We start from the raw sequence: 14,115 nt of genomic DNA, 5'->3' as shown, positions 1-14,115 counted from the left end.
CAAGACACATAATCCATTATATTCGTGATATTACAGCTCTCTAAATAATTAAAATACTGAGACGTATACGTGATATCATTTTCATGATGATAGGAGTTAAAGCATGTTATTAAACATGGGAAAATGGTGGTGCAGTGATTGTTCATGTCTCACGCAAGATGCTTGCTGCGCCATGCGCAACCTTCGATGAAATATTTTATTGTAGCAGTACTGTCTCTTGCAAACGTACTAACCTCCAATTCCTGTCCTTACTTTTCTTTCTCCAAATACCCAATCGCCACACAATCAGCTCTGTAATAGACGTTAAGCCATCTGTAAGCTTAGAACGCCGATTCTTCAAAACTTTTAAGGAACATCGAAATATCTTCGTAGTACGTGTTTAATTATTCTATCCATCTATCCTTTCAGTGTTGTGTCAGCACCAGCAAGAATACAGCGTGAAGCAGGAACAATCCGTGAACGGAGCACCACCGGCTCACTAGCACTGCAGCACTGTGTAGTTAAAGTTTTATCTGTATAATAAACATATTTTGTTGCATTTCATCTTAAAAATGATATCATCATCATATGTAAATACGTGCTTTATAAAGTGGCTCAGGTTGTGTAATATTATAACTGTATTGCAAGTTTACAGTGAGGTAACTGTACTTATAAGTACAAACAGTTCTACAAGGCGCACTTGATAGATTGATACAGTGCGTTTAAAGTTCTTGGGATGAAACTGTTTCTGAACTGCGAGGTCCGTACAGGAAAGGCTCTGAAGCGTTTGTCATATGACAGCAGTTCAATAGACAGCATGGCTGGGGCAGCGTGTGTTTGATGCTGTACACCGATAACTCTCTTTCCGATCAGCTGCTGTACAGTTGTGATTCACACTCAGATACAGTGATATAAATACTCCGAGTGGTGCAGTGAGAGTAATATGGAAAAAGATGATCCGCTGTGGCAACACCTAACGGGAGCAGCTGAAAGAAGAAGAAGAAGGTGCAGTGAGAGTAACAACGCTAAAGCAGTTATGGTATTTGGAATAGTTTGACCATTCTGTGGACCGTTATATTGTTACAGGTTAATTACAATCAGATGCATTAAACTAACAAACAATATGCGGTTAATTTCAGTGTATATATATATATATATATATATAGCTGTGTCAGGGATGTGGACTTAAAAAAGAAAGGATAACCACACAGGAACAGTAGCACTGCTTTGACGCTGGGTGCCACCAGTCTGCAAAACCAAGCAGAGAACTTGTGTACGACAGGGTATGAGCTACCGTGAGCTACCTTTACGCCAAGTTTAGGTTTTATACATTGCGATTTGAACGTGGAAACGTTCTTACGCAACATTTTTGTGCATATGCACCGTTTATACACGAGGCCCCTGGATTTATAAAGCGGAAGTAATGAAAATTTGCTAATGCATGGTTTTGTGCATCTAAACTTTTTTTTTTTTTTTTAATATACACATTTCAACTTTTCTCCATACGACATGTTTTAGTGTGAATTCTATGCACAGCGTTATACATGAGGCCCCTGTTGATCAAATTTCCAACTATGTCATATAATCCCTAGACAGTGCAACTTGTGCTAGTGTTTCGTCTGCTTTGTATTTCTTTCATTCTTACTACAAAGACTTAAAAGGAATACTCCACCCAAAAATGTATTTTTTTTATATGTCACTTACCCCCTAACCTTTACAGTGATGGCCAATAAAAATTCTTAATCTCATGTTTTCATGAAGAATGGAGATAACCGTTTCTGATAGAATAAGCATCTACAGAGATCAATTCTTGACAGTGGCAAACCATACAAAAAATGTTCCTTGAAAATCTCCAGTTATTTGTGTTGCATAACCCACATTTCAAGTCATCTAGTCGTATGCTTACAATGTTACTAATACTTGTACTTTTTCTAAAATATTAATAAATGAACTATTCCATAAAAAAAAGCTTTTGTGTACGAAAATAGAATGTGCTCAAATACAAACAAGCACTTATAATTGTACACCTGGCTTATGTCGTAACATTTATATTCATAGCAGTGGGCCAAAACTAGACTACCTTAGGATTATTGCAATGTTAGCTAATGAACTTACTGGGCCCCTGATCAATGAATCAGGAGGGGAGGTGAATCATCACTTCAGATGTTTGATCAAGTTCGAGTGTGTTTCATTTTCATTCATGAATTTTCCAGAAACAATACTTTAGTAAAAATTACACATATTTGGGAAAATGGGAGCATACGAGTAGACGATCTGACTTTTTGATTATACAACACTAAGACTTTTTTAGTCTTTGCTGTTGCCCAACGTTGGTCTCCAGAGATGCTTGTTCTATCATCAACTTTGCTACCTCGTCATGCAAGTAAATTTGAGATTAAATTTTTTCTTGCCCATTTGTACAAACTACATGGGGTGAATAAAACACAAAAACAATACTTTTCAGTGAAGTATTTTTTAGGGCCATAAAAAGCTATCACCAAGCTTTCAGCTAAGGAATTTCAATTAGCACACTTATATCACCAAAATCCTCATCTCTGTAGGTTGATCAAATGTTCAGGTTAATATGGCAAACATACCTTGCCTATTTACGTGCTTGGAATCCAGTGCATTTCATTTTCAATTTGACTATATGATAAAACATTGAAAAATGACTTGTGGTGATGGTCAAATGCAAAACATTATATAAAATAAATAGTGCCTATAGGGTCTTTACTGCAGTGAGGATATCAAATTGTTTTAACTTCTTCTACACTCAACTTTTGTACTGATGGTAACTTAAACTCCAGGAAATCAACTGTGATGCTGAAGCTCTGCTTTATATTCTTGTCACTTAAAGAAGTCAGCACCCGGGCAGTATCTGGTATTTCCAGGTCAGTAATATCTCACATAATGAAAAGTAGTGATGCAGTGGTTAGTGTTGTTATCTCTGATTTCACAGTGGGGATTGTTGTCCATGTGGAATTTGCATATTCCCTCTATGGCTCCCATAGGATTTCTATCAGGTACTTCCCATATCCCTAAAGCCATTTGCCTTAGGCTAACTAGTGATTCTACATTGGCCCTGTATGAGTGAGAAAGTGTGTGGAGGTGTATGAATGAGCTCTGAAGAGGACCATTCCCTGCTATGCAACTGGGTAAGGTTCTGGCCCCACATGACCCTTAGCTGGATTAATTTAAGTTGAGAATTGTATATTATTATTTAAGTTCTGATTATGGAATTTTCCACACATTGTTAAAAAGTGAACAACTATGGATTTACTGTTGCATTACAAAAAGTCAGCACTGAAGTCAGGAATAGTATAATCTGTGGCCTCAAATTCTAAAGAATACTGAAAGTGAGAGGGTAAAGATAGCATCTCATTTGAGACAGAAAGATCAACACCAGTGTCATCAGAACAGATTGTAATATTCAAGTCTTTCTGCAGCAAGGGGAGGGGAGAAAAAAAAAGTAAAAAGTATGTCATGGTATCTATAATGAAATCATGTTGCATTGCATGCTCTTCATAAAGAAGAAAAACAAAAAAAAAACAAGGTGAACCCAGGCTACACGATATTCTACTCATCCATCACCTGCAGCCCCAAACGCTTCTGGCGTATAGAGTGCCCCCGTGGACCTGGAGTGATGCCGGGATGCTGCAACACAAGGACCACAGAGACCCCATCTATCAGTAAATTAACTTAAAAACAGACATAGAAATAAATTAAAAAGGCTAGTTGATGTTTATCTGGTTCATCACATGAGTTACTCTACTTAAGAAGCTTTCAAGTGCAGCTTGAAACGGATGAAACCGTCCTGCTCAAGCTAAGATATAGAAACAGAAAGCAGCAATGCATCCTTACAATGTATTGGGTAGCAGTTTGGAGAATGGTGGGAAAACTATGAGGCAAAGAAGTGAACATAAATTAGCATATATCATTCTATCTATTAGAAGTCTACTTAGACTGTCATACGTGCCAACAGTCCACCAAACTAAGGCAGGAGGGTAAGGAAATGTGCCATGCAAGTCAAAGAAAAGTCTAGGAGTACTTGGCTCCAGGGGCAAGCAAAAATATACAGTCAAAGCCCACTTCTCACAGCCACTGGCATTATCAAAGATGCAGAACTCAGAGAAGAGTGGCAGACTGGATTCTGGGTACAGTGAAGGGAGGCACAGATTTGGATGGATGTGACATACTTACCAAGGGGCTGAAAAGAACGGACAGGGCTTGTGTCCCTGCTACTTTCTCGGCTGGCCTCCCGACTGCAGCCCTGACTCATACTAGGTCGAGGGATGCGGCTGCCTCGCACTAGCGGAATTCGAGGCGAGCCAAGTGAGAGAGATGAAATGGGGAAGGGGTGGGAGAAGAAAGAAACACAGAGAGAGAAAGAGAGACAGAGAGAGAGAGATATGTGATACACAGTCTGGTCTTATTTATGCAGTGTTCACACACTGTGCCTACCCAACTCCTGTCCATCCTATATAGGCAGTTTTAGCACCTGATTTTCACCTTCCCAAAGTGCAAAATAGCTAACAGACGGAAAACTTAGCCCAACATGCAGCGCCTAAGAAAATCTGCTGCAAGTTCAAAATGGAGGAACTGGCCCTTACCTCCACCACTGCTGCCATTGTAGACTGGCTGAAGGTTAGACGGTGCTACTTGTGAGAAAGCAAAGCAGAAGGCAGTTAGAACATATCAGGCTAGAGTTTTGACAGCCAAGGAGATGTACAGACAAGACAGTGGAAACCATTTCTTACAACATATGCATATCTTCAAGCAGGCCCAAAACTAAAAAAAAAATCGTAAGCATCCAAATGAACTTACCAACTGAGAGGCGTGTGGGGCTAGAATCGCGGCTGCAGCCCTGGCTACGCGGAATTTTACTGCGCTTTTGTGCACTCCCAGCACTGGCCAGAACCCTTTGTATGCTGCTTCCGCTAACTGTGCTCAGTGCTGTGCTGGCCAGAACCCTACCAGGAGAACCAGAACGGCTGCCAGCTGCAGGGAGGAAGACAAACAGGCATTAAGGAGCAGTGTATAACACACACACTTTCATAATAGAGGCAAACAAGATCACAGTGACTATCCTGAAATGAATGACTTGATATCCTGCAACATTTTTATACTGAACAGCAGAATACACATTTCACTACACATCCTTTTGGCTTATAGAAATTAAACCTTTCATGACTCCCACATGTATCACAGGGGCCAAGAAAATGACACAAAAAAAAAGTTAAATCATGACAGTTTCACATCAACAGTTCATAAGCCCCAATGTAAAAGGCTACATTAAAGCCATCGTAAACACAATTTTTATTTTCTTTTTTAGACCATATCTTTAGTCTGACTGCTCACACATACTATATATTTATGGTCATATTATATTATTTTGTTCTAAAATGATTGACATGTGTAAACAAACTACTTTCAAGAGTGAGACTTGAGTATCTGTGTGAATAAACAGCTTGTAATATAGCAACAGGATGAACATTTTTGTTATTTTGCATTTTACTTTTTTCCTGGCAGTGCAAATGATTGCTTTTAGCCATTCTTCAAAATGTAAAATGATAGTTCAAACACTATCTTATTAAATTAACATTAATGTAGATTTGCTTAATAGAGGGTTTCTACTACAAAGTAGAAAAAAAGCCACTTCTCTTGTACTATTTACCACTTTATTTAATAGTGGCTACAGATAACTGGAAAGGTCTGGACATAAACTAGACTCGAGCAATGCAGGGTTCATATGCTAGAAGGGGAAGTGGGCAAAGTTCATGTCCTGAACCATTTTTTCATAGGCATTTTCCCTCCCATTGCCACCTTCTTCCAATTACCAGTTCCCCACAACATCTCAAATACATCAACAACTACCATGTCAACTGGAATGACCAGTGACTAGTATACCTCTAACCATTAGTATGACCTGTACAAAACTGAAGACCAAGTAAGGAGACAACTGACGAAGCTAAACACTGGAAAAGCTGCAGGACAGATAGAGTCAGTCTTCAAGCTCTTTAGGCTTGTTCTGACCAAGTTTGTGGTATCCTCTGTCATCTGTTCAGTCTGTCCATAACGCTCCAAATGCTGTGGAAAACGTGCTAAGTTCCTATTATAAAGAAGGTGCCTCTTCTCCTAATCACTACAGACCAGTGGCACAAAGACCTTCAAAATGCTGGTCCAGGACTATACGAGTCCTCTTGTGATTGGAGTAGAGAATGCTATTATATATCATCTCAACAAGGCTTATTCTTACCAGGGCAAAGAATTCTGTTTTTCAATTTCTCCAGTGCATTCAGTACCATCCAGCCATTTCTGTTAAGTGTAATCTCAGAGATATGCAAGTGGATGGTGCCCTGGTTAATGGATTATCTGTCGGCCAGACCAAATTTTGTAAGTCTCCAGGACTGTGCATCTGATATGAATGTGAGCAACACTGAAGCACCACAAGTTACAGTCCTGTCTCCTTTTCACTCTAAACACCTCAGACTATAAATAACATCTCACTTGCACACATTCCGAGATGATTCTGCACTTATTGGTTATACTGATAAGAGGGATGAGAGAGAGTATAGGAGTCAGATAGAGAACTTGGTTTCTTACTGCATAAAGAATTGTTTGAAACTTAACATCAGCAAAACCAAGGAACAGGCCGTTGACTTTAGCCACACCATAGAGACTCTATGTCCAGTAAATATTCAAGGAGTGGGTGTAGAGTAGGTGTACTCCTACTCCACATCAAAGATACGTTGGATGGTCTCATAAAACAGAGGAACTATATAAGAATGGGCAGAGCAATCTCGTTTTCTTAGGAGACTTTTACTATAATGTGGGTTGTAACATCACTTCAAGAAAGGTACACTGAATCAACAAGCAAATTAAAATGGAAGGGTCAGATATGAGACACTTTCTGGGTCCCCTGGAGGTAGTAGGAAAGGAGAAAAAAAAAAAAAAAAGTGCCATTATGAACAATGCTGCACATCCTCTCTCTGACACACCAACACGGAGTACTTTCAACAACAACAGGAATATACCTGTATAATGCCTCATTGTGATTTTAACTGTCAAGGCAGTAGTTTTCTTTAGTTTTTTTTCCTCCATTTTTAGTCATTCAGTAGTGTGTTCAGACCATAGTGCGATTAATTTACCTATCTATCTATCTATCTATCTATCTATCTATCTATCTATCTATCTATCTATCTATCTATCTATCTATCTATCTATCTATCTATCTATCTATCTATCTAAAGAGATTCTTATCTACCTATCTAATATGGCTTACTTTTTTATTAATTCATAAAATTGCTCCATGTTCCCTTAATTCGGAAACACAAAAGAGCTCTGAGTGTGTAGAGTTGATTGTAATCACTAGAGTTTGCTCTTGAGGTCTGGTGTTGATATCCAAAGTACAAAACAAGATGAAAGTTAGAGAACTGACTATGACAGAAAAGCAAGCAATTTTAAAAATATGAATATATCAACTACTGATTGGAACTACTGGTGTTAAACCGGACATCTCAAAAACAACTGCATGGAATATTTTGAAAAAGAAATAAATACAGAACTTGGAATAAGCAGGCTCATCCCAGGTAGACCACAGCAGATGATGACAGGCCTATTGTTGGAGCTGTGAAGAGAAACTAAAAAAATAAAAGTCTACAAGCGTAGGAGTAAAAGTGACAGGATTCACCTTTCGCATAAGAAAAAAAACCAAAAAAAAAAACCACAGAAGCTACATTATAAGATGCAAACCTCTCATCAATACCAAGAAGAGAAAGGTCAGACTGGAATTCACAAAGAAGTATAAAGGTGAACTGGAAGGGTTTTGCAGCAAGTTTTTATGGACAGAAAAGGTTAAGATTAACCTTTATCTAGCGGGGAAGAGAAAAGTATGGAGAAAGGGAGGGACTGCAAATGATCCTAAGCACACCCTCAGTAAGCATGAAGGAGGCAGTATCATGGCTTGGGCATGCAAGGGAGCTTCCAGAACTGGCTTACTAGTCTTATTTGATGACGTACTATAAATAATGATGGTAGCAGCAGGATGAATTCTGAAAAGCACGGAAACATTGTCTTCCAAACAAACACCTCCTAACTCATTGAATAAAGGTTCATAATACAGCAAGACAATGAACCAAAACACACTGCTCAGCAAACCAAGAAGCTCATCAGAAAGGAAAAGTGGAAAATTATGGATAGGCCAAGTCAGTCTCCTGATTTAAACCCAACTGAAGAGAAAACAAGTCAGAAAAGCCCCAAAATAAGCACCAACTGAAAGAGGCTGCCATAAAGTTTTCACAGAGTATCCCAAATGAAGTATTCAAGTGATGTCAGTGGGTCACAGACAAGAGGCAGTTATTGTGTGTAATGTCTATGTAACCAAATACTAACTTAAAACAAATTATTTTGCTTCAGATTCACTTGTCCCAAAACTTCTACTCAGCTGGAATAGTAGGACAAAACAAATATTGTTAAATGTAAAGAAATAATTTTCACATATAGTGCATATTTATGAAAATATAACAAAAATAACTTCAATAATAATTTTTACAACAATATTTTAGTATTTTTGCTTCTCGTTATATATAAAACATGGTTACAATTTTATGCATATTCTCATCTTCAGAACTTTTGGAAGGTGGACAAAGTAACAAAATACTTAAAACATAAGAATTTATTAAGACATAGGGCTACCTTTTGCGTTTGGAACAACTATGATCCTTCTTGGAATCCTGTTATACAAGTCCTAACTTATGCACTGGGATACTACACCATTCATCAGGAAGAAAAGCCTCCAGTTTTTTGAGGAATGAAGGATCTGGAAAAGTACCTTGCACTCTGGACTTTACAATTATATTTAAAGGTTTAATAATGTTTAGATGTGATAATGTGGGAGACCATGGAATGCATATGACTATGTTGGTGTTAATTAAACCATTTTTCAATTATTTTAGTGGCTTGTATGGATCCATTTTCATCCTGGAATACGGGAACATCTTCAGAGAACAGTATTTACATCAAAGGCAGTACCTGGAACTGTAAAATGGCATATTTTTTGGCCATTATACAGTACAACCATGCAAGAACCATCACTAAACCTAATAATTACCATGAGATAGACACCTGTATTATTACAGATCCCACTCCACTTTTAATAATTGGCAACAGACAATGTAAGATAAAGGTATCCTTCACCATTCTCCAAATATAAACCCATCACAGATGAGTGACATAGGATGATAACAGGACTTAAATCATACTGTTTTTGTTCATTGTTCAGGGTTCCTAGTTTTGTGCTCCTTGCACTGGGTCATCAGTTTGTTGGTCTTGGACACAAGCTGTTTTCAATTTATAGCCCTACCATAAATCCAGCTCTGGAAATTTAATTAACTACAGTTTTTGTTGAGAATGGGTTACAGTGGCGTTGATTAAACTCTAGGGAGATTTTTTGAGTGGGTCCTTTTGTGACATTTAGCAAATATTCAGTGAATTGTCTGGCTAGCTTTGACTAAACCACTTCTTGCCTTTTACTGATGCAGTTGATTTTATTTGACAATAAATCTAATATGAATCACCTTTGCAGCTGCATATGCAATTATGATTTATTCACTTCACTGCTAAAATCATTTATCTCTGGTGTTTCTGCTATTTTGTTCACCCTTATATACAAGAAATTCAAAAGGTTGCACTCTATATAAAACATTTCAGTGTCCGATCTTAAACTGTGCATCTTCATCAAACTGCATAGCTGTATTACTGGGGAACAATATGTGGTTTATCTACTGTTAATTCTCAAAAAAAAAAGTCCACATTTTCAATATAAATTTTTAACTTTGCTCAAAATGACATCTACAAACCAAAAACTACATCACCCTGTTACAACAAAACTCCCAAAAGGTATATGCAAGCACAGATGAATAATGAGAAATAATATTCTAACATATCTCTACTATAGACTACTAGAACAGTTTACAATGATAATGGAAGTACAATCTATTTCACATTTTGCTTGTGTTATGGAAGACACAAATTCCATGTTTGTATCAAAAGTTACATGTAGGGAAGAAGGGGCACCAGCCGCTCTCTCATATCTCTATTAGCCAATATAACGGACAAAATATACCACCAACCTCTGTCCAAAAACCCAGAGGTCAATGGCTGAACTTTAGCTTAAAGTCGCTGTGGCACGTCAAAAAAGACTCCGATCCCATTTGTGTGACTTCTGCTCAGTGCATTTTATAATTTTTGAAGTAACCGTTATATAAAGTACTGACTGATTAAAAGATAATTGCAGGCAATGCACAAAGAGCTTGTCAGTTGCATTTCACCAGCTGTAATGTGATGCCAGCTACAGAGAGAGGGGCTCTTCTGTACCATCAGGAACTGAATATGACATGATGCAAACCAAAAGAAAAGCAAATCAAATTTTCAGCATGCTGCAGGCAACATATGTGTGGGGTAAGGTGAGGTGGAGGGTGCTAGTATAGCTACACAATAGACTGAGACACACACAATCAACACATGAAGTTCTTACCATCCACTGGGTTAGCGGACTGTGATCCTGAACAAGTGCAAGGGCAGTATTAAGGGGGTGCAATCCATGGGCAAGGAAGGAACAGAGCAGATTAAACAAGATGAATGGTTCATGGAAATCAAAAAGTGTCAGTCAGTAAATAGAAGCAGACACCTCCTACAGAGCTACATGCTCACACATAGGGAACACTGCAGGAGAATACATAAGAACGCACAATTCCTGTAAAAACACTTTCTCCAATCTGGAGAGAAAATAAGCAAGGCCCAGAATAGAGTCTATTATATCTCTGAGGGTCATAAGGGATTACAGGTTTTCAATGTAGCCAAGCACTTATACAGAAGCTAGTTCAATTACTATACTCCAGGTTTAGCTTATTCCTTGTTTACTAGTCTCTGCAAGTTTTATCTGAGTTCTACCTGAAAGTGTCAGTAGAGGTTTTGCTTATATATAATAAACTGGATATACAGAGCCAGTGTAAAGGCATTTGGTACAACAACCTTACGAAGCTTCTAAAATTTTGATTAATTATACAGGACTTGTGCAGCATTTATCACTGCTTTTCCCTTTTGGATGGATATATATTATTTATTAGTTAAATTTAAGTTTGTAATTTATGCATTACTAATTGTGTTGCCTGGATTCACCCAAGAAATTTCTTAAGACAATGGGTGTCACTTTTAGTGCTGCCAGTTAATCAGGTGTATCAAAAGAACTACATAAATTAAAACGTGGTTTTATTTGAAGCTTTTCCACTAAGGCCAAATATTATTGGCAGGCAGTGTGTTGCGGTGGTTAAGGCTTTGAACCTAGGACTTCAAACCCTGAGAATGTGGGTTCAAATCCTGCTACTGACTCTGCTTGACATGTGCTCCACCTGGACATGAAGAGACAGAAGGATGTGAGAAAGCCTACATCTACAGAAGATCTGTGGTTAGTTCTCCAAGATGTTTGGAACAACCTACCAGCCAAGTTCCTTCAAAAACTGTGTGCAAGTGTACCTAGAAGAACTGATGCTGTTTTAAAGGCAAAGGGTGGTCACACCAAATATTGATTTGATTTAGATTTCTCTTTTGTTCATTCACTGCATTTTGTTGATCAATGAAAATAAATGATTAACACTTCCATTTTTGAAAGCATTCTTTGTTTACATCATTTTTTCACACCTGCCTAAAACTTTTGCACAGTACTGTATATATACATATACAGTAATCCCTCGCTACTTCGCGGTTCACTTTTCGCGGATTCACGACTTCGCGGGTTTTTAAATACAAGTGATTGCCCGCCTATCGCGGAAGTTATGTTCCAGACCCATCAGCAACAGGAGAAAGTCCGCGATATAGAAAGACCATATAAATAAACATTTTTATAGTTTAAGCCTTAAAATACCCATCCCACATGCTTTAAACACATGTAAACTTATAAAACACACTTTGTTAACACATATGATATGTGGATGTCGGGCTAAGGATATGAGTAACATCTCACTATTATAAAACATTTTAACTTCACGCAAGACAAGACAGTGAGACAGGAAAATTGGTGATGTACAGGCTTTTAAATTATTGACAGGCAGAGCGACAAGCAGCACAAAGCCAGCACAAAGTCCACTTCTCCTTAGCGTTCATTCAGCTCCCCACCCCCTTGACAATGCGAACTGCGCCTCCGGGGAGGGGGGGTTTGAGCGAACGTGCGTTCAGCCCTCACAAAACCACACACACACTCCTCCTCCTTCCGAACGCGCAGAGCGACAAGCAGGCATTTTGGCAGAAGCAGCACAAAGTCCATTTCTGCTCAGCGTGAGTTCAGCTGCCCCCCTTCACAAAGCGAGTGCAGACACATTGACGTCTGATCGCTGCGTGCAGTGTGCAGTGTTGGTCTGCGGTGTTTAAGAATGTAGAAAGTGTTTAAGAGCATAATAAGTGTTTATAAGTGTGGGAAAGGTTAACAAGAGAGTGAGAAAGGTTTATAAGAGTGTGGGAAGGGTTTATAAAGCCTTAAAATATGTATAAATAATAAAATAAATATAGGTCGCTACTTCGCGGATTTTCACCTATCGCGGGGGGCTCTGGAACGTAACCCCCGCGATAGGTGAGGGATTACTGTACATACATATATATACACATATATATTACACACACACACACATATATATATATATGTATATATATATATATATATATATATATATATATATATATGTATATATATATATATATATATGTATATATATATATATATATATATATATATGTATATATATATATATATATATATGTATATATATATATATATATATATGTATATATATATATATATATATATATATATGTATATATATATATATATATATATGTATATATATATATATATATATATATATATATATATATATATATGTATATATATATATATATATGTATATATATATATATATATATATATATATATATATATATATATATATATATATATATATATATATATATATATATATATATATATATATATATATATATATGTGTGTGTGTGTGTGTATATATATGATGGTAGCCTTTGTTACTTTGGTCCCAGCTCTCTGCAGGTCATTCACTAGGTCCCACCGTGTGGTTCTGGGATTTTGCTCACTGTTCTTGTGATCATTTTGACCCCACAGGGTGAGATCTTGCGTGGAGCCCCAGATCGAGGGAGATTATCAGTGGTCTTGTATGTCTTACATTTTCTAATAATTGCTCCCACAGTTGATTTCTTCACACCAAGCTGCTTACCTATTGCAGATTCAGTCTTCCCAGCCTGGTGCAATTCTGTTTCTGGTGTCCTTTGACAGCTCTTTGGTCTTGGCCATAGTGGAGTTTGGAGTGTGACTGTTTGAGGTTGTGGACAGGTGTCTTTTATATTGATGAGTTCAAACAGGTGCCATTAATACAGGTAACGAGTAGAGAACAGAGGAGCCTCTTACAGAAGAAGTTACAGGTCTGTGAGAGCCAGAAATCTTGCTTGTTTGTAGGTGACCAAATACTTATTTTCCACCATAATCTGCATATAAATTCTTTAAAAATCAAACAATGTGATTTTCTGGATTTTTTTTCTCATTTTGTGTCTCATAGTTGAGGTATACCTATGATGAAAATTACAGGCCTCTCTCATCTTTTTAAGTGGGAGAACTTGCACAATTGGTGGCTGACTAAATACTTTTTTGCCCCACTGTATATATATATATATATATGTGTATATATATATATATATATATATGTGTATATATATATATATATATATATGTGTATATATATATATATATATATATATGTATATATATATATATATATATATATGTATATATATATATATATATATATATGTATATATATATATATATATATATATACATACATACATATATACAGTGATCCCTCGCTATATCGCGCTTCGACTTTCGCGGCTTCACTCCATCGCGGATTTTAAATGTAAGCATATCTAAATATATATCACGGATTTTAGCTGGTTCACGGATTTCTGCGGACAATGGGTGTTTTCATTTATGGTACATGCTTCCTCAGTTGGTTTGCCTAGTTGATTTCATACAAGGGACGCTATTGGCAGATGGC

General features: G+C 37.3%; 1 protein-coding gene across 33 annotated transcripts in view; it reads right to left on the bottom strand.

Moving 5' to 3' along the window:
- clasp2 (cytoplasmic linker associated protein 2) overlaps window positions 1-14,115 on the bottom strand; it is a 242,744-nt gene that overhangs the window by 19,552 nt on the left and 209,077 nt on the right. For 5 of the 33 annotated variants that reach the window (XM_051935860.1, XM_051935863.1, XM_051935862.1 and 2 more), the window contains 5 exons: window positions 10,514-10,540; window positions 4,804-4,977; window positions 4,590-4,637; window positions 4,180-4,287; window positions 3,571-3,633 (listed from right to left, as the gene is read on the bottom strand). In XM_051935860.1, the coding sequence (XP_051791820.1) occupies window positions 3,571-3,633; window positions 4,180-4,287; window positions 4,590-4,637; window positions 4,804-4,977; window positions 10,514-10,540 (420 nt within the window). The remainder of the gene's footprint in view (window positions 1-3,570; window positions 3,634-4,179; window positions 4,288-4,589; window positions 4,638-4,803; window positions 4,978-10,513; window positions 10,541-14,115) is intronic. The other 28 variants (XM_051935868.1, XM_051935871.1, XM_051935872.1 and 25 more) reach the window with 11 other exon arrangements.

The sequence above is a fragment of the Erpetoichthys calabaricus genome, chromosome 13 (assembly GCF_900747795.2).
Source record: "Erpetoichthys calabaricus chromosome 13, fErpCal1.3, whole genome shotgun sequence".
In the NCBI taxonomy this organism is placed as follows: Eukaryota; Metazoa; Chordata; class Cladistia; order Polypteriformes; family Polypteridae; genus Erpetoichthys; species Erpetoichthys calabaricus.
Note: the sequence above shows the minus strand (reverse complement) of the source record. Positions and strands in the feature narration are given on the sequence as shown.